This window comes from Lissotriton vulgaris, chromosome 1_1, assembly GCF_964263255.1.
Source record: "Lissotriton vulgaris chromosome 1_1, aLisVul1.2, whole genome shotgun sequence".
Lineage (NCBI taxonomy): Eukaryota > Metazoa > Chordata > Amphibia > Caudata > Salamandridae > Lissotriton > Lissotriton vulgaris.
In genome coordinates, this window is record NC_141685.1 from 1735828743 (window position 1) to 1735850154 (window position 21412).

General features: G+C 44.0%; 1 protein-coding gene across 4 annotated transcripts in view; it reads left to right on the forward strand.

Moving 5' to 3' along the window:
* Positions 1 to 21412, forward strand: part of SAXO6 (stabilizer of axonemal microtubules 6) — a 569878-nt gene that overhangs the window by 104422 nt on the left and 444044 nt on the right. For all 4 annotated transcript variants that reach the window (XM_086919018.1, XM_086919016.1, XM_086919015.1 and 1 more), the window contains exon 2: positions 5516 to 5627. In XM_086919018.1, the coding sequence (XP_086775144.1) occupies positions 5516 to 5627 (112 nt within the window). The remainder of the gene's footprint in view (positions 1 to 5515; positions 5628 to 21412) is intronic.

Below are 21412 nucleotides of genomic sequence, written 5' to 3' on the forward strand. Positions count from 1 at the left end.
TATCCTTAGAGATGCAGGAAATTTCATCTGGACTGAAGCGCCCAGAGCTTTCAGCTCCGGCATCAACTGCCCCAGCTCCCACTGCCTGTCTTGGGTAGCCTTGGAGATATCTGATCTGATCCTAAAGGACCAATCGTCCTTGTTGTGAGAACCACTTTTTATTGCTTCACTTAGTAGTCTTTCCTTGATGGAGTATGTTCGAAAGTTAATTAGAATTTTTCTTGGGTTCTTCCTCTCCTTACTTCTACCAAAGGGGTCTCTGTGAACCCGCTGTATGTCCTCCTCCAGTCCTAGGTCCTTGCACCAAGGGAAATACTCCTCTAGAAGTGCGATAATGAATTTTTTGATGTCCGTACTTTCTCTGCCTTCCGGAACATTTAAGACTCTCAGGTTATTACGTCTGGAGTGGTTTTCTAGCGTCTCCAGCTTATCTGCAAAGATTTTATCAGTTTCTCTTAGCTTTCTTATTTCCTTTTGGTTGGAATCCACTCTCCTGCATAGTGAGACAACCTCCGCCTCGACTGCCGTGACTCTGTCTCCAAGGGCATTTAGTTTTGTGTCTAAGAGATCACAGGCTACCTGTATCTTGCCTTGATTTCCCTCCGAGATCTCAAATCTGGACCTCATTTCAACCATCATTTTCTCTAAAAAGACTTCAGTGGAGGATTTTGTCGGGAGCTCAGAGTGAGACTGGTCTGAGGTTAAAATAGGGGTCTCTGATTGAGGCTCAATCTGAATGGAAGGAGGGTCTTGGGGGATTAGAGGTTCATCTTCCGTTAAAGACGGAGGCAGAGTAGACATCAGGCCGGCTAAGGTTTGGGGGGGGCTATAGTTGATACAAGGAGGGGCTCCGACCTTGGGCTCAGCTCCACTAGACACTTGAATGATGTTAAGCTCACCGTCCTTCTTTCTCTTTTCTTCCTGTTTCAGTTCTTGAATTTTAAAGAAGGATCTCAATGAGGGAGTCACTTTGATTTTAGGGGGGTCAACCCCCTCTCGTAGGTCAGTAGGACCCCCGGATTTTTTGAATGTCTTCCCACCCTTAGCCTGTACCTTACAGGCTTTCCTGGTTTTCTTTTTAGTACTTCGAGGAGGAGGGGGAACCAAAGGTTTTGTACTTATGGCAGGGTTGGACTTTAGAAATTGCCTGTTCCTTAGACAGTATGTTGATCTTCCTGAGCAATCAGAGGTCTGCCCCGTCACCTCCGGGACCTCCGGGATACCAGAAGATTTTTCTACAGCCCCACGACCCCCCTCTTTGATTGAAGCACAGGGGAACGCCCCGTGTCAGTATCAGAAGAGCAATCCCCCTTATGTAACTTTTCCACGCTCTCACTTTCACAATTGCTGTTTGCTGTCTGTGCCTTATCGGGACCTTTTGCGCTGCACCCCGCCTTCAGGATCCCCCCCTCGCTTACCCGGATCATATGTTGTGTAGAAGAGGTTTCTGTGTTCTTCCCCTCCGTGTCTGCAATCAGGAAAGAATTCACAGCGAGCTCCGAGTCATGCCCCACTGCAGTCAAATCAAGCCTTACTGCTGTACACCCAAGTCCGGGACTCTTGCGGAGACCAGCAGCATTAGCATAGGGTGTGCTGCCTCCACCTCCCTTGCCCCGGAAGAAGACGGAGATTCTCCTTGCAGCCCTCCGGCAGTTTTCTGTAGCTTCAGAGGCCGCCTCCCACCGGCTGAGGAGAGACTGGAATACAGAGCTCGGCTGCAGCAGCGGCGCCCGGTTCTCACGCGAAGCAGGTAAGGAAAACAGCGTCTCTGCACGGCTACCCCCGGTCCCAATAATCATGTCCGTGAGAGCTGAGGGGAGGAGGGAGGAAAGAGAAAATCCGATTTGTAAAGTGCGTTTTTAAACGCGAAGAGACGTGGTGAGGCTGACTAGAGTCCGAGCCCGAGTCCGAGTGCGAGTGCGGAAATAGTAAAATCAGTGGAGAAAGGCTGCTAAGTTTAAAGTCAGACAAGCATGTTAGCAGATGGAGATTTGGTGCGTTTTTTAGGCAAGATCTCAGTTGGCCGGTGCGCCGATAGCTTTCCGAAGGATGAGGCTAAGATGCTCGCATTTTCTCGGGTCTGAAAGTTGAACGCGCCATAGTTTTTTAGGAGGTCAGCACGGAGCTCCCGACCGGACTCACAGACCGGCCGCCATCTTTTCCCCCCAGACCCTTCACTGTACCATGTTGAAGAAATATTGGTCTGATGTATTCGACTATATTGAACACATATTTCACATCAAACCTGAGAGGGAATTTATTTACATTATTCTAGGGGCCATCGACCCACTGGTAGTTAAAGACCACGACCGACATCTCCTGGACTTGTTCCTCACTCTGGCCTGTAAGGTCGTCCTCTGTCATTGGAAGGCGGCCTCTGAGGTTTCTTTCAATGCTTGGAGGGAGTGGTTGATTTGTATTGGAGGAGTGGATAACCCGGCCCTAAACTCATCCCCATGGCGCACTACAAGCAAGAAACTCTGGTCTTCACTGGACGCGACCTCTTTATTCTTCAAACCACCATGAGGTCCTTTCAATTCGGTATGCACGTCATATTGTGATAGGCAGCCCTGGCAAACGCATTTCATGTAGAATTCATTATGGTCGCACAACTAGGCTCTTAAGCTTTGTAGCCACATAAACATATAGTCGGCAAGTGACTTCTTTGATTTATGGACTTTATTATCTATCTAAGCCCACAATGTCATCATAAACATGTTGTTATATATAAATGTTTTGTTGTAGCTCGGCAATGTGGCCCGTGACCGAACATTTGACACGTTACTTGTGGACCCATATCTCAAACATCAATGTCAAATGCATGACTGTCAAATGATACTCGATGATGACGCTGTGGCTTTGATCTCCCTTATTTTCATCTCTTAGTTTCTTTTTCCTTCCTTTCTCAGTTCTTTCTTTTCACTCATTGATTATTGATTACTGTAATGTACTCACATGACTGTACTGTATCAAACCCTGTACACTTACTTTCTTTTTTTATTGAATAAAAATGATTTGAGAAAAAAAAAAAAAAAAAAAAGAATGTTGTGATCTGAAAAGGAGACAGTACAGAGAAGCTGTGGAAGGAGCTGGAGGTCTCTTTACTTCTGACCAATAAAGACTAACTTTAATCATCTATCCTGCATTGAAGTCATCTTTACAGTTACCTTACTTTTTAAAATTTTCAGTTAAAAAAATATAATGTTATTGAATGTGTGAATTACATGCGTTTATAAACTTGTAAAAATGTATGTTAGTTAATTGAACTGCTGGTTCATATGGTAGTGCAGTTCATATTAAAACACTGGTGAAATTCCCTTAAAATTAAAAGGTTACAGAGACATCATATTTAGAAAACAGCACTAAAAAAACTTAGAAATTCCCTGAATAAAATAAAGGTTACAGGGTCGTTTTAGTTAGGTTAAAATGTTAGCACAAAACCATAGAAATACAGCAGTTATAAATAGCTAAGCTAACCATAACTTATGCCCCTTCAATGCACTGCTTATTACATCAGATATTACATCACTCATGACTAGGCCTCCAGGTTTTCTGGTATTTTTTTTTTACATTTCCGTCTATATTTATCCATATTTATTTTTTGTTAATTGTATCTGTATTTATCCAGATTTATTTTGGGTTTGGTTGAATAATCAAGCAGACATTTGTATATTTCCACATTTATTTAACCAATAAATATGCACTCATGCTTGAATCCCTTTCAGGTTTCAATTCTGTTAACACCCGCAGAAGATAAATCGCAGAACTTTTATGAAAATATGCACATTTCAGTATCAACCTTGTACATGTCTACTGGTGTTAAAACCTCTTTATTAAAACTCCTTTCTTTTTTAATCCCCTTACCTATCAATTCACACAGCTATTGGCCAGGCAGTCATGGCAGACAGTATTTAGAATTACTCATAAAGCAACCCAATTTCGTTTTTATCCACATTTAAAAATAAATACAGACAAGAAAATTAATGTTTTCTGTCTGTGTTTATCTGTAAAAATCAGTAAAAACGGAAAACAGGGAGCCTTACTCATGACCTGGACAGTCACATCACAGATAACATCTCAAATGACATCACTGATGAAATCATCATGTGAGTGTACGTGTTTTGTAAAAGTTTCTCAGTGGTAAAGGTACATGCTAAGCTACTGCATAACCTGGATTACTATTCTCTGGATATACTATTTATCGGTGAACACACCTTTACACTGACACATGTCCCCTGCTGATGTATATGTATGATATTGCTTTGCGACAATCTAAGCTGTTGATTGAAACTTCACTCCAGAGTGATGGCCGAATATACTTCTGTCTTATGACATACTGACCTGTTTCCTTAAAGCAATGCCTTTTGTGATGAATGAATGTTGTAGGAGATTGCAATAAATTCATCTGTTCACTTAGACCTTTCTCTAGGGTGATGGCTTGGTGTGTACATATTTACACCAGACTCACCTTTCTGCTTATACCTTTGTCCAGGATAAAGAATCATTTTACTAGTGGTTTGTCACACAGTGGCCTCTCTGCTAACACCCCCCTACTGGTTGTATGTTGTAGTAGTTTCTGCAAATATGACACTTGCACTAAAACCTGTTTCCAGGTTCACAAATGTTGTTGTTTTGGTTTGCAGTAGACTAGCCTATTCAGAACGATGTTTTACTTTGGTCATTAATGTTTACAGTAGTGGTGTAGAAAACACATCTGCTGAGAACGGTCTTTTACTTGATAAGGGAGTGTAGTAGTTAAGGTTACTGTGACCTCTGTGCTGGATGTCTCTAATCTGTGTGTTCTTCTTACTTTAAAAAAATATAACTGATATTTTATGAATTATTTTGAAATTTTGACATTTACTTTGCTGGTTGATGGCATCTGTGATTTCATTTGAGATGTCATCAATGATGCCATCATTGATATCACTGACCATGTTATGAGCGATGTGAGGTCATAAGCAGTGCATTGAGGGGGCGTAAGTTATAGTGGGCTTAGGTAAGTAGAACTGCTGGATTTCAATGGATTTGTGCATGTAGAATCTGAACCGGACTCCAATATCAATATCACTAACGGGGTGAGGTCATATCCAATGTTTCTTTTTATTATACCCTTCTGGGACAAATAAAGTTGTGATTCAGTCCACCAAGAGGTATTTTTAGCCGGGTCACTTTCCCTCACTATATACTCTACTGACACTCACATATACCAAATAGCTCACATTTGATATGAGGATGGACCTGGTAATGAAGCATGTCACCTAAGGGAGAGTTAGGGTTCTCGTTCTAAAAACACAAGGTTTTTTTAATCGAGAGACCTGTGATTGTAGAGCTCTTCTAAATGTTGGTTTGCTTTCCGTAGACCCTATGCAGTCATTTGGTGTATTTAGAACGTGTTGGGAGTGATGCATTATGGGCCTTTAAATACTCCCGCTATGTAATGTTAAGATTTCAGTGTTTCCTGCTCAAGAATATGTGACAAGCTTTTTGAAAGGTATCTTTATGCATGTTTCAGGGCAAGAGTGAATATGAAAGGAACTTCAAATGGAAAACTCCTGGATTACAGTATGGCGAACTGTCCCCTGAGCAAAAGCAAGCATGGGCTGGACTGCGATCTGATCAACTAGGTAATCAATCTATGTATAAATATATCTTGTTCTCCCATCAATTTCATGTGTCCTCAGCATTTATGAATTTAATAAGATTCATTTATTTATAAGATCCATTTCTTGAGTGAACTAAAATGAGTCTAGAAAGTGCCTAGCTTCCTAATAAATGTATGTATTAGTGCATGAGCATGTGCTGTTTTTACTGTCATACATTCCTCTAATGCCTGAAAACAGCTAACTAGTGGTCTAGGGAACTTGGATGTTCCTTTGTTATTGCCTGTCATCTTCAGGCACATTGGCTATGTAATATAGAGAACATGAAAACTAAATGTAGATGGGCAGCTTTAAAAAAAATATTAGATCTGAATTAGAATATGGCCAGCAATTTCCGATCTGCCAGTGTGGCAGTTCTACCCAAGCCAAGGGAGCTGTTGAAAATCTGCATTATATAGTGTTATTTCAGGTCGGCAGGGGTGACTGTATTTGCCCTAATAAAGCCAATGTGGGAGAGAATTTTCAGCCGAAATAAATCCACATATGTACCTTATTAAATATAGGCACTGAAAATGTGCTCCAAAAATAAAGGTACATTATGGTTGCCCGCATGTCTGATCTCTCTAACATTGTTTTTTCTAGAATGTTAAGAATACCATACTTACCCTTCCATGAAAGCCTGCCATCTTATCCATGGTAATCTTTCAAGGAGTTAATTTGACCTGACACAGTGGAAGACCAGTTATCTTATGTTGGGTGACTTATGCACCACAATGTCTGGCATTGTTAGGTCTGTTCCCTGGCCAAGCAACTGGCAGAGTCAGAGGCGGCTCCACCAGCACCATGCCCATCACTTAGGGTATAATAGAGTGGTTAGATTGCTCAAAAGGTTCAAGGAGAATTTTCTTAATTCCTCTCACCACTATTTTCTAGATCAGAATATGTTTATTATATCTAAAACACTTAATTAAAGGCCCCATAGATCTAAAACGCTTAATTAAAGGGACCATTCAGCGAATGGCATCACAGTGGTTCTTAAATCCCAACCAGACATCTATACTACTATTATAAAGCGAGAACTGGGAACCTTTGAGGCGGGTAAACTCGAAAAGTACACCACCAATCACAACACCCAATACAGCGTTGGAAAGGGAGGTCCAGGAGATCGACATAGGCTATACAGCACCACACCATATACATTGGGGGGGGGGGAAGAACGTTAGGGGAAAAGTAATATGAACGCCGCGTTCTGCGTCATGGGCGCATACAACGCAATGGCATGTGGGCGTGGCGCGGGGAGAAACGCGGAACCGACACCCAGTTCAGTTGAATGTGCGCCACTATCATGGTGAAGAGAGCGGCGGCGAAAGTGGAGCCGTGGGGAGGAAAAGTAACGCGGCGTTCGGCGTACACCAGGAGCGTGGAACTGACACCCAGTTCAGTGCAATGTCCGCCACCATCATGGTAAAGAGAGCGGCGGCGACAGTGGGGCCGTGTGGCTGAGACTGCCCCCGAGGATGACGCGGGCTATCATGGTGAGAGGGTACGTAGTGAACGGAGGGGTGAAGGGGACTGAAGAGAGGTAAGGGAGTTCCTGGTAGGGTGAGGAAAGGTACGCTTTTGGTAGGTTGAAGAAGTGAGACTAAAAGCAAGGACATAGGTGGGATGAGGTGGGGGGTCTGACTGAGATGTAAAGTGTAACTGACGTGTTGGGAGGGTGTAGAGATTAAAAGGTGAGGTGGGTTAATGTAATAGGCTGAGGAGGTGATGGGGTACACATGGGAGTGGGCTGAGATGAGGGAAGTCTGAGGTGAGTGTACTCGAGTGATAGTGTGAGGATTTGATGACTGGGCTCAGGAGATTTGGGGGGGGGAGGGTAGGTGCGCAGGCAGATGGCCGGGACAGGTGAAGCTGAGGCTCTCAGAACAGAACAGAAGGCCAGGTAGTTTGAGGGGAAGTGGGCAAAAAGGGGTAATTGGTAAGAGAGAGGAAGGAGCTGCCCGTGTCCGGGGTGCGCAATGCTGGTGAGTATATTTCACCTCGCATTGTTTTTGCTCCCGAATTAGTGGTTACATAGAATTATGGAGCGCAACACTCATAACCAGTATTAATACCCTTTCCTATGCAAGTGTTATGTCTTGCATATAAGAGCTCTTTAGCTGGCACACCAGATCTTTTATATGAAATGAAACTAATATTCAATAGCATGCATTTACCACAATATATTTTGCCTTGAAAGACTGTCTCTTTCTAAAACCCAGCGTTGGCAAAGACATACTTATCTGGATTTTTGAAGTAGTGTTGGCTAAACGGTACTTACGTTACAGTACAGCTTACATGATGTTCACTTATAATAGCTTCTCTCTTCTCTCTGCCTACCTGAACTTAAAAGTATTTGCCCTTGACACCATAACACCATTTTCAGGAATAGTGAGAAATAAATAGTTTTTTTAATGGCAGGAAGTGGTCCTATGGGCCACTGCCTACTCTTAAATAATGAAAAGAAAGCTATCTTTCTTTTTTTTTTTTAAATGCAACCTTTTTTCATTTAAGGAAAAATGGGCTGTATTTAAAAAAAAACTATTACTTTATTGAAAAGCAATCACGGACATGGTGGTTCGCTGACCCTAGCAGGCACCATTGCTGTGATTTTAGCGATTCCTAGGGAGTCACAAATTGTGACGTACCTCATTAATATTAATGAGGTAGGTTGATTTACGACCCCCTAGGAATTGCTAAATGAAACTCTTGGGGTTTCATACATTAGGAATAGCGATTACCTAATTGCGATTTACAGAAAATCGATATTAGGTGATTGCTATTCCTAATGTTGGTACATGTGGAATTTCAAAGATAACACATAGTTTTGTCCATGATGTATGTTTTCACTGAGAATCAGATCAAGGAGGAGCTGTAGCTATGATGGATTGATAGAGCTTCACTTTCTGGAGGAATGAAAAGGTTTTGAAAGTTTTTATAACACTCTGAGGTGGATTCAGCTGATTCACACCAAGGGGACACAGTAATGGAAAAATAATCGAACATTTTGTTCTTGTTCATTACCACAGCACACACAAACCATTAACCTCTTTGCTTTCTACTTCACCTAAAAGGTTTACTAAGGATTCAAGCAACGTCTACCACTGCTGAAGAATAACCGTCACAGTCAGTTTATGTTCGCCTCAGATTTTTTTATCAGGGTCTAAAATGATTCCTCCTCCTGAATAGTTTCAGAAATATGCTGTGTGTCTTTCCTAGTAACTGTCAGTCTTGATGGATACCCCAGGGAGAATATCACACCCAACTCTCACAGTTCCTGTTGCACAAATTGTAACACCTACATTCTTCTCTTGTGTGGCAGAACTGAGGTTAAGGAACAGTATAAACCGCCACTCTTCCATTTGAAAGTTCAGTTTCAGTCTGGCAGCTAGTCTTATATTGGTCCTAGATGGATTCTTAAGGGTTACTGTTACGATGCAACAACTATGATCATCCAATCTTTGAGAGATCTGAGATAGCGGTCTCTACGTATTTGATCTCCTGCATGCCCAAGGAGAGTGAGTTGGTCTGCAAAGCATTTTTGCTCTACCTCCATCACAGACTGATAATACAAGATGGAGGGGAACCCGAGTACCAAAATATATGGCAAGGATGTATTCTAATTTTATGACCATGATGTCCAATATCAGTTGTACTCCGGCCATTTTACCCCGAACGTGTAACTGGGCTTACAGTTCAGCACCTGTTGCAACCTGGAATCCATTTCCTTGACAGAATTCTCCATCCTTTCAATTTTTATTCCAACTTTTCCACAGGATATTCAGTAATATTGATGCCTCTCCACACTGTGGTGTTTTCTTTTTAACTATTTTCCAGGTTTCTAGGGCACCCATCATTCCTTTCTTCTTTTCTGCCAAGTTTCAAACTGTGCTTTTGGTCCCATCATTCATCCCACTCCTATCTTCTTGTGAGGAGTAGACTGAAAAAAGTAATTTTTCTCTATCCTTGTATCTTGTCTTATATCCTTATCTTGGTCACTTGTCACCTTCGTAGAGCAGCCATTATCCAATTTGAAACTGTTGGGACCGATTACACTTTCTGAGGAGATCTTCCTTGCTTACTCTGCCTCTAAACTCCTGAGAGCCTCCTGGCCACAGGAAGCTAAGTTTCACTCGGTAAGCTGGTACCTGCTGGATGTTGTAGGTCTTGTCCCTGCCCTTCACTGACGTTTTCAAGAGTACCTAATCTGGGGCCTGTTTTGCACTCCCCTCTCACTAGCTGGCTCAGCCTACACTTCTACTTTTTTTTTGGGTGCCATCTGGGTTTGCTCCAATATCAGAGGGTGATATCATGTTCTCTTTCCGTCCTAGTGCACACAATTGCCACCGTTTTACCCTTCTGGTGAAGTCTTCCTTTCCTGCCCTCTGGATCTAGTAAAGGAACCAAAGTATTCGAACAGCAAACACAGTTGAGGTGGAAGCCAGGCACTCCCCTTGGCACCAGGCATTGTTTTTATGTTAAAGCCAAACACTTGACAAGAAGAGACATCCTACAAACGAAAAAACAGCTGTCAATGCGGATTTCTCTTTTTTTTGCATGGTAGCATTTAGAGTTACGCCATACAATAAATATAGCAGGGTCATATGAAAGATGCATAGAGCCAGTAAATATCTTACTGTTAAGGGGCCAGCTGAATCCATCTTCTCATTATAGTGCATGCCAACATAGGAATATTGTGTAATTAGACAAGCAAATCATAAATGTGAATGCTTATTTTTTCCTCTGAAAATCCTTTCTGTTTGAAATACCAGTCGCAGGTTGGGACCCTTGAAACCTTGTTCACACATGAAGTCAGTGCTGAGAGGTATCACGTTTGTCCTAGGTATCACAATTGCATTCCACCCAGCCTGTCAGCTGTGATGACCCAGAGCACATAAATGTCACTGCTTCACATGAATTCTGTTTCAAGCAGTATTTATGGTTCGACAGACCATGCTATGGTTCAAGTGTTTCAAATTCACTTTTTTTGTCTTGTCTTCTTGACTATTTTTACAACTTCAGGTTTTAAAAGTTGTAATACATTTACGAAAAGTGTATCCAAGACTTCAGAAGGTTCAACAGTACTGTTTAGGTCAACCAATGATGAGCTCATGGAAATCAGCTCCTAGCTGTGCCTTTGGAGAGAGAAGTGATGCTGGGAGCTGAGCCTGTGATGTTGGGGTAGCTTGCACAGGGAACCATGTGTGGAGTTGATGGCTCCAATACACCATATGGTGGTGCCATTGATCCCTACTGACATCCATGACACAATCTTTGCCATTGAGGCTAAAGTCCAGTTCTGAACTTATGGTATGCACACATATTACTGATAATTATTATGTTTGCTCAGAAGAAAAATATGTCTGTGTGATTGGGATTTGCACTTGACATTTGTCCTTGAGGGACATATAGATGATTATAGGCCACTTGTACCAAATTTTAAGATGTTCTCTCAGAAACCTATTTAGGCAGCATTAATGCATTTTTCTTTATGTCATGAATCTTATTGTGTCCCACAATAAGTTGCGGGATACCAACTTTTAAACATTCTGTTGAGCCTGATAACATTCCTTTTAGAGCTTCATAATACAGTACTTTGTAAACCTTCTTAGATTTTTATCTATGGGCCCACATACTTTTTCATTGCACCTGTCCTTTTGAGTCTGTGATTTGGCGCTGCTCCTTAATTCAATAATACTTCCTAATACTCTTCCATGTATAGCATTATGTATCATAACATGATATGTTCCACACTCCTATACCTGTCATCTATCCATATGGTGTGAGGCAATTGTTCTTTGTTCATACTGGGCATGTCTGACAAAGAACTGAGTTTCTAAAAAGGAGTGGACTTATGTTTTTGTTATTAGTTGTGGTACCTCAGGTTAAACAGAGAATGATAGTACTATAGTTTACAATGAGGGCTGTGCGGTCACTGCATTGAGTTTGGCAGTCAAGTCTATTGTTTTGAGACAGAAACTTAAAAGGACAGCAGTTGACACTTTCAGAATGTTGGGTTCAGGTGGCGGCTGATGCTCTTTTGATGAAGGTATATCTGGAGGATCTGCGTGTGTATCTGATTGGTTCTGATGCCTTTTTCTCACCTCACCAAGTATAATCCGGTGTTTACTTACACTATCACAACTATGCACTATGTAAACCGGTGCTGAGTAGAGTGCTCCAGAAAATCGGCCAGGGACCCAGTGATTCCCTAGCATTAGGCCATTCCCAGATACATCCATGTTCAAGCTGCATATTTGACAAGTGAGAGCAATGTTCAAGTTGGCTTCTGCCATTTTCAATAAAATGGAGTCCTTTTTTGGCTATGGTTACAAAATACTTTTTGAGATGAGGCTGTTACTAAAGGCGAATATTTTTGTAACGTACCAGATCTCCTGATGCCCATTGTCTTGCTCGCAGGTGATTTCAAGAAGGGGGTGGTTTGTGAAATGAGAAGTTGATCCACTGGATTTATGATCTGATTTATGTCTTCCCATTTTTTCCTATTGTTGAAATAGTCTTGAACAAATTCAAGAAGTTTCAGGCTCCAGTAGTTCTGGTGGCTCCAGTTTGAGCATGAAGGATTTTGTTCAAAGATCTCATGTTTCTCCACAAGGAAAAGCCTGCCTGGTGCCTGTCTTTCTGTCACAGAGTCGGGCAGCCGATTACACTAGGGCCATATAGCATACAGTTGCTCCTCAATGGACTACTTTTGTTGGACATAATCCTCTAATGCAGAGCAGAACATGACATTATTGTGGATGTCAAACATTAGAACACTAGGTCTCGTCGTACATTTTGATGCTAGATATAAGCAAACCTACCTAGGAATGTTTGCATGTATCAGCTTTTAGAGGTTGTCCTTTTTATCTTTTTGAGAAAACCTGATCATTTTATGGTTGGACCTAGAGGTGAGGATTAAGCTACACTTTCTTTGTTTATTAGTACAGCAGCCTTATTGTGCCAACAGAAACATCATATTGCATAAACCCAGGGTAAAAATTGAAGTAACAAATAAACAAGTCCATAACCAGTCGGGCACTGTGAGTCTCAGCAAAAGGTGCTGTCCCTCTTCTATTGCACTCTTTCTTTGCTGCCTGCAGCCCATGTCAGTTAAGTGCTGGGACTTCGCCACCTTTCATGTTTATTTGTTGTTTTGAAGTGCTCTTTACCTTGCTTTTCTCATGTAGGGAGGCGCTTGGGCCTCATGTGCTTAAGCAGCCGCGGGAACGCATCGCCGCTCCTTTACGGGTCCGCTGAACGCTAGTCACGCGTCATTCGCAGTACGCTTGCTCTCTCGTTTCACTGCGCTGTGTAACATCGTTTAACATTGTTGAGTGCCTCCATCCACGGGGAAAACTAGCTGGGTGACCCCTGTCAACATGGAGCCAGATTACCCTGCGAAGTAGGACAATTGCCAGAGCAGTGACTCCTGGATAAAGGCAGACACTGCCCAGGCTGCTATTTTTCCTATGAGAGTGGCTGTTGTAACATAACGGCAAAGTGTCTGCCGGGGACCACAATCCCTTTACCTGCTCATAAGGCCTGTGCCCTGCTGCGTCACTCCCTCCTTTACTGTAGACCTAAAAAAGGTCTGTTGCTGGTTATATTATACTCCTGGGGCCTAATTACCAAAGTGCCTAATTCCCTCTTACCAGGTGAGTGGCCAACGTCTTGCTCATATATACATAGCCTTACCTCACCGGCCTTATGGAGAATAATGGGGACTATTATGAGGAGGAGGACGTCTCATACTTCCGGTGGACGCCTCCATAATTAAAGCGGTCTTGGATACAATAGACCCCCTGAAGAAGAAACTCATGGATATGGTGCAATGGTGTCCCACCAAGGTACGACCTTCCTGGGTCATCGCCCCCTACCCTGTCCACTCCCTCCATCTGAGAACCTGCACAGGTGCCCACAATCCTCAGGGTGAAGCTGTTTGCTTTTGCCAGGCTAAAAAAGGTGTTCTTGGGAGCCAACCCCTCTACACTCTCGAACTTGCCTGCTCCATTTGACACCTCGAACCTGAGCGAGACTGTGCCAAATTCCCCCACCCCGGCTTCGGATGGTTCTTTCATGGGCTCAGGTGGTGATTCCGACTACAACCGGTCCTGTAAATCGGCCTCCAATCCCCCCGCCGGATCAGGTCCCACTGTGGAGGAGCCTGGCAGCTCGGATTCATATCTGTTTGAGTCTGAGGAGCTTATTCATCCCAGCTCATCCGAGTGGGCCCCAGGCGAGAAGTTAGCTAAGTATGCGGCTAATAGACTCTGCAAGCCCCTTGTCCAAGAGGTCAGGAATCGCCTTCGGGCGGATTGCCCCCACCCGTCACGCAAGAGATCGACACGTGTATGGCCACTTTTCTGGCCCAATTTATCAGGGATCCAAAGAAGGGTATTGACTGCTCCTGGCTGTTGTGCCTGGACAAGCTCCAGGACGTAACTGGCCCTTTAGTGAACATTTTTACCATGCCAGGGGATGCCAAGGCGTCCAGAGCCCTGATCTCCACAAAGGTGCTTTCCGGTTGGGCCCAGCAGGCAATGATAATCCTTGGCAGTGCCAACTGCACCATCTCTACGGAGAGGCGAAGGTCACTGCTCATCAAGATTGACCCCAAGTTAAGGGAATTTGGCAACATCAACGGCAAGGAAGGTGGCACAGGGAGAGCTCTTTGAAGACCTATTTGTAAAGGAGCTCGGAAATTTTGCATCAACCTTTAACTCCCTTAATAAAGCCCAGTCAACGGTCAAGCACATTTTCAATGAGCATGTTTTCACCGGGGCCGGCCTTGGTAGGGGGCGCTCGGCTGACCGTTCCCAATATTCTGCCACCGGTAGGGGCCATTCATCCCAGTGAAGACATTGGCAGGACTCCTCGCCCCTTGTGGATTCTACCATACCAGATGACGGGAACGTCACAGAGGACACCTCAATGAACCTGAGGTGGAGGCACTAACTCCAGTTCACGCGGTGATTCTTTCTCTCATTCTCTGCAGTGGTTTAGGATGTCGACTGGCACATTTAATAGACAGATGGCAGGCTCTCACGTCCAACGCTTGGGTTCTTCAAACGGTACAAGTGTTCCACATACAAATCTTTGGATCCCTGTTCCAACCTTTGCTTCTCCGTCCTCTCCTTTTGTGCTGATAGGAGGCCATACTTATTCAACGGTAGGTTCAAGAACTTCTAGCCAAAGGGGCAATTTGTTCTTCCACCCCACACCCCATCGGGTTCCTCTGCAATCTGTTTCTGGTCCAGAAGCAGGCCGGGGTCATCATCTGATGAGCAATCTTCGGGAATTCAATGATAGGTTGATTTACAGCTACTTCAAGATGAAGGGCATCGACCTTCTTCCGGACCTTCTCTGTCCCCAACGACCGGATAATCTGGCTGGACCTCAAGGACCTTTATCTCACGGTCCTGATCTTCCTGTCGCATCTCCGATTTCTTCTTTTCCAATGGCAAGGGCAAACTTTGAATTGACCTCATTACCTTTCGGCCTGTCTTTGGCTCCCTGGTGTTTCACTAAGGTTCGAAAGCCAGTCAGAAAATGCGTGAGGGCGTCTGGGGTACGCATGCTAGTGTATCTGAACTATATGCTTCTCATGGACCAATGCCCACACATGCTGTCATGTCATCTAGATATGGCAGTAAATCTACTTTAGACTCTGGGGGTTGTTGTCAGCCAAAATAAGTCAAGTTTCTCCCCTTCTTGATCTATCACATTCCTGGTGTTCATGATCAATTCGGTAGAGACCACTCCAAACCTTCCCTCAAGGTGATGGCCAAAATATGGCAAGAGGTGAGGAGAATTTTGGCGAAACCACAAACCTCCGTCTGCCAGATCGCCAGTTTGGTAGGCCTATTGCCATCCTCCATTCAGGCTATTTTCTAAGGCCCCCTACACTTTTGGGCCCTCAGCTACTGAAAGCGTCTCCCCCTTGCCCTGTTTCACATAGTCCCACTACCTTCCCCTTTCAGGCCAAAGAGGAACTCAAGTGGTGGCTTTCTCACATGGAGGCGTGTACTGGGCGTGCCCTTTTGGGTTCACAACTGGATCTTGTGATCAAGTCCGATGCCAGCGGTTCAGGTTGGGGTGGCTCGTTGGGAAGGGTTCACCACCGGCAGAGGATGGTCTGCAGCAGAACAGTCGCTACGTATAAACGGCTTGGGACTGATGGCAGGTTCCTACGCAGTCAAATGTTGGACCGGAGACCGGGTGCAACCTTGTGTTCTCCTGAAGATGGACATTGTGGCAGCTGTCTGCTCTGTCATCCACCTAGGGGTATTCTCCTGAAGATGGACATTGTGGCAGCTGTCTGCTCTGTCATCAACCTAGGGGTATGCGGTACAGAGCCCTCTCGGATCTGGCCAAAAACTTTAGGGAGTACTGCCTGAAACACCATGTTTTGATGACGGCGGGACGGGGTCAGCCAACCAGGTGGCGGATTGGCAATCTCGACATCTCCGGGATTCAAGCCTGTGATGAATACTTTCACCAATGTTTCAGGCCCTGTCTGCCGGTTGGAGCCCATTCATGAACCACTTATCTGCGTTCAGACTCGACCTTCATCTGCCCCGGTACTTCAGTTGGAGACCGATCCTGGGAGCTGTAGCTACCAATGCCTTTCTCCAGGTTTGGTCAATGTAACAGGATTAAGCTTTTCCCCCCTTCATCATGATCATGCGGCTGATGGCTCAGGTGCGTAGGCAGAGAGCATATTTTGTAGTGATCACCCTGGTGTGGAAGTAACAAGTATGGTTTCCAGTTTTGATGGAACTTTACTGGGCTTCTCCAATCTGTCTACTCAAACATCTTCATCTCCTGATGATCCCTCCAGTAATTCCCATCTTCTGGTGATGAATGGCAACCTCAAGCTTAAAGCTTGGGGGACTACAGGTCTCGATGGCAAGTGCCTGGCCTTTCGCAAGATGCAACGGACCCCCTCTCACGAGCATGGGTGGATGATACTGTCAAGAGGTATTGATATCCTGTTCTTGATGGATGGGTTGCTGTCTGCAACAGAGTTTGGATCCCGTGGGGGTGGACCTAGTCCATATCCTGAATTTCCTTGCCTCCTTAGCTTCAGATGGACTGGCATATAGATCAGTCAGTACGTTTAGATCACCAATCTCAGTGGCTATGCCATGATTGTGGGTCTGCCAGTTAGGGAACATCCTCAATACAGAACACCCTGGGTCTTCTACAAAAGAGTGAGAGAGGAGTGAGTCAACCAAATGAAGCAACCACTAGGGTACCAGTCTTCCGAGTGGGAGCGAAACGTCCTTCTACCAAGACCCATCAACCACCCAATGTGATGTCTCATCATCTGGGTTTAGGTATCATCCCATCAAGGAAAACCGATCTAGGGATTGATCGGAAAAAACCTTGACTAAGAGGAAGACTATGGGTTAGCTGGTCACCCTACATAGTACTTACTCACATCCAGAGACTCACTTAGGAAGGTGAGAGGATCAGAGAGGTATAGGTAAAGGATGTGAAATGTGCAGCGCAAAATAAAGTGAAAAAGTGGTGTTCTAAAAATGACTAAGGAGTGCTTATAACAATTTTATTCAGCAAGCCCCCTTGCCATTACTAAAAAGCAGAGTGCTGACGCTTGTTATTTACAAGACGTCAAACAGTGTAAAAGGTCAACATGTTTCTGCCCTCACTAAGATCAAACTGTATCGGGGCATTCTTCAGGACCAAGCTATAAACAAGTACAGCTGCTGCTACAAAAAGTGAAAATTATAATAGTGTGAAATTAATATACAGATACTCCACCGGTAATGTCCAGATTGAATGGTTAAGGATACATTAACCGGAACCTGCAATAGATAAGAAACATCATATCCGTGTCAACAGTACTCCATAAATTACACTCACTCATACTCACTCTGTGCTTGCGTCAAATGACGCTTTCGCATTTCTAATTGTGTGGTGATACTCAAAAGAGGTTTATCACTTACCCAGAAAACTTGGGTGTCGCCCTCACCTCTACCTGGTGCACTACTCAGGGAAGGGGGCCCCGCTCTAAAATAAGGACAAAAAAAGGGATATAGTCAGTGATGTATCTACATCACGACCAGAACGTCTTATATTTACTACACTCGCCCCTGGCTAGGGCCAATTGAAGGTACAGCGCGTCAGGTATAGTCCACAAGGGGTTCCCGTCATAAATTTCATCCCTCATTAATCACGGGGTGTCATGTGGTGTTCTTTCATAATCTTACATATTATCCATTTCACCCCTCTTAGTGTAATCCTCTCTGTCTGACCTGCTATTTGATTGAATAAAGCAAGTAAAGCAGTATGCTCTTGAGAATGGAGCAAGTAATTTTAATTAAACACAGAGTGATATAACTAAAGGCTAAGTCTTGGCTAGGTTGTTGTTGAAAACAAAGCAAGTAATCCTAGTTGAAAACAGAGATACTAAGTCTCGGCTAGGTCTCAAGTGGGGTATCCAATTCCCACTCCTGAACCAGCGTTCGCCTGCTCGAATCAAAAAAGTCTAGGCATCTCTTGTGAAGAGACTTACCTGTCCGTCGGTACCCCAGGCCGTGAGGAGTAATGACCGGAGGTACCGACGTTCTAATCTGCACTGATACATAAAGGAGTTACAGTGTACATAAATTGTTTTATGTTGCAAATTGCCTGTACGGTTTTGGGCAGTTTTTTCGACAATTCCGTCTCCTTGATTATGTAGTGAGCCGTTGCGCATGAGCAGGGGAGTAGTGTGCCCGATTCAAGCTCATGCGCGTCTAACTCCGGTGCTCACACATGCGCATTTAGTTGCTTCTCACTAGGATTCCTTTCCTCCCCGGAAAAGGATACCGCCTCACACCTGACCCGGCCTGTGCATTTAAACTGGCGGTTTTGCCGTTGTGAGTCTCCTTACGGCAGAAGCCTGGTCTGGGGTAGGTTGCAAGAAGGCAGCACCCGCACTCAATTGTAAGTACTTCATAAGATGTAATATCCTGCACTGTGAGCACCAGGCCCAGCACTTCAGATAATTGGCTAATGTGCCTCTACGCTGCTGTCTTTGTGTTTGTTTTCACAGCCCAGTTACTTGCGGGCGTCCATAATTCTGACCACGTAGGATTACTACACGCAGTGCTTGGTGAGCATATTCTTTGAGCACTTATAACTTTACAGTTTGTGCGCTCGTTGTAAGTAAACAAACCAGGACGATTTGCTTTTTTGTATGGGGCATATTTTTAAACCTTACTAGGTTGAGGACCATTTAATTCCTCCCGCCTTTTTCCAATATTCATGCTTTGTAGGGCAGGGGCCCAAACCAGACTAAATAAAATACCCCTCCCCCTGTTTTTGACCAGTTACGATTAACCTGTCCCGTGTGCCTGTCAACGTTTACTGTTTATGGGTAATTGATGTACACACATATGGTACATTTTGCGGCATCAAGTTCTCTTCGATGCTGTCTTATTACTTTGTTTTGTTCTTTCTCATTTCCTAGGCTCCATTCAGGAGTGGTCTCCACCTATTAGCCGTGACCATGATAAGGGTTCACAGGTTCTACTCCACCCTGATTGAGATAAGAGGGTAATTTTTAAACTCACTAAATCACGTGCACTTTACATATTCTTTACTTGATGGTCCTGACGAAGCGCTAACGACCTCTTGGCAACGGAAGCGCGAAACATGTTGACCTTGACAATTGACACCTAGGCATAATAGGCCTCTTGGGTTAATAATTTTTAGCAGTATTGACTGCCAAGGGTATATTTTTTACCATATCGCTGCATGTTTACCCTTGTTTCAATTTTAATATATCACACTGGCACGAATTCCTTTTACCCTCCTCTTGACTCATAACCCGCACACCCGCATGCATCATCCGGCATTCCTCCAAAAGATCTCCTATAAAGTGACCCTTCTTGGGACCCGTAGGGAATTGCAGCGCCGGCCCTACGAGGAGCAAACGCCCGATGATGAAGCATGACACTCTTCGGGGTGTGTGAGGGCAACAGAGGAAACACAATGTCTTTCCCTCTTATAATCTTGGGTCCTTTATACCTAGGAATCTCCTTTTCTCTTTTTCCTTGCTTTTTCTTCCAATTTTTTAAGTATGGGTGACTTTTTGCACCATGATGCATGGGTGACTTTTTGCACCCTGGCACAGGAACTTTGTCCTCTTTGTTGGTTAAATATTGACATTCGGAGCACGGACACTGGACCCTTATAAGCTCCTTGGTTCCCCCCCCCCCTCTCTTTTTGATAAATATCCTAGCGTTTTGTATCAGGCGCATCTGTGTTTTGGTCTTTTCAACCCTGTGAATTGGTTCCAAGATATTGTTAAGAGTTTGGACCATTACTAATGTTTTTTTGTATATTTTAAATCACTCTATTTTTGTGCCGTCCCTTGCTGGTTCACACTTGTCACTTTGTGCCGTTCACAGTTTTCACAAGCACAAACTTGCACAAGTGGTACAGGTTACATGCCATTAATTGTAATACAGTGCTTTTTTCCTTGATTTCATCTAATTCCGAACATAAAACCGCTCTCAGCAATTCTTGCATAACCATTGACGTCTCCCTGTTTTCTTACCCGCCTTCTGTTTCTCTACAACTAATGTGTGCATATTTAACTTGCCTTTAATTGATACCTGTTGAGACATTGTTATGTGTTGCATATGCTTGTCACCCAGGTCTCAACTGGGTTTAGGGGCTACCTCTTGTTGTTTAGGCTCTAAATTTGAGGAACAGAGGCCTCTAAACAGGAGTGAAATCTTCCACAGTTGGCTTGATTGCTGAAAGAATGAGTGCAATAGAAGAGGGACAGCACCTTTTGCAGAGACTCGCAGTGCCTGATTGGCTAGGAACTTATATATTTGTAACTTCATTTTTTCCCTTGGTTTATGGGAAATGAAGTTTGTTTCCACGTTGATTTGGCTGCTGTATTAATAAACGAAGAAAGTATAGCATAAACCTCACTTCCGAGTCCTTAATAGAACAAAAGCTTTCCTGTTCGATAGCTAGGACATTTTTCAATCTTTACTATTAAATAAAGTATTTGTAAACAGGTTTCCTCCAGCTTCTTACATTCTCACTCAGGCCTATTCCCGAAAAACTCTTGCAAAATCTTACGAGCTGCAAAATATAATCATCCATACTGGCCCCAGTGCACAAGCAATGCAGGCTTGCCATCAAAGATACTCATGGGCAAGGTCCTTCATCAGAACCTTCCCCTGTGGCCAAGAAGGTGCTCATCGACAAGGCTACCTCCAGCCACTACCACCACCACCAATAATAACCCTTTCCCCTAGCTCCCTGCAGGAGTCACCACATTCTTTTTTGGGCACAGGCAGTCTCAGTCCCTATTCCTCTATAGAGGACTTCAATGCCCCTCTCAAACCACATTTCACTAATGACCCCTGTGAAGACTACGACATAGAGCCCACAGGGAACCCTGACCGTGAACATATCTGAGTCAGGAATTCTGATAGATACATCTGCCAGTGGATTCCTCACTTTGTGATTCCTCACCTTGTGAATATCCCCCTTGCGTCAGCAACATTCGGAAATTCTTTTTGTAGCTTTGCCCTGTTGTGGACGACGTCATAGAGGCACAGCATCGCACGCGACTCCCCTGACGTCACCGACACTGCAATAGGCCCACGCCGGCGGGATGACATCTGTTCCCTTTTTTGCCGCGTCGTCGACGCTAACGGTTTCATGGAATCTCTGTAGCCTTTTAGTAACTTTGTTGCTATTTTCTTCACTTTCCTGTTTATTTGTGTCCTTCA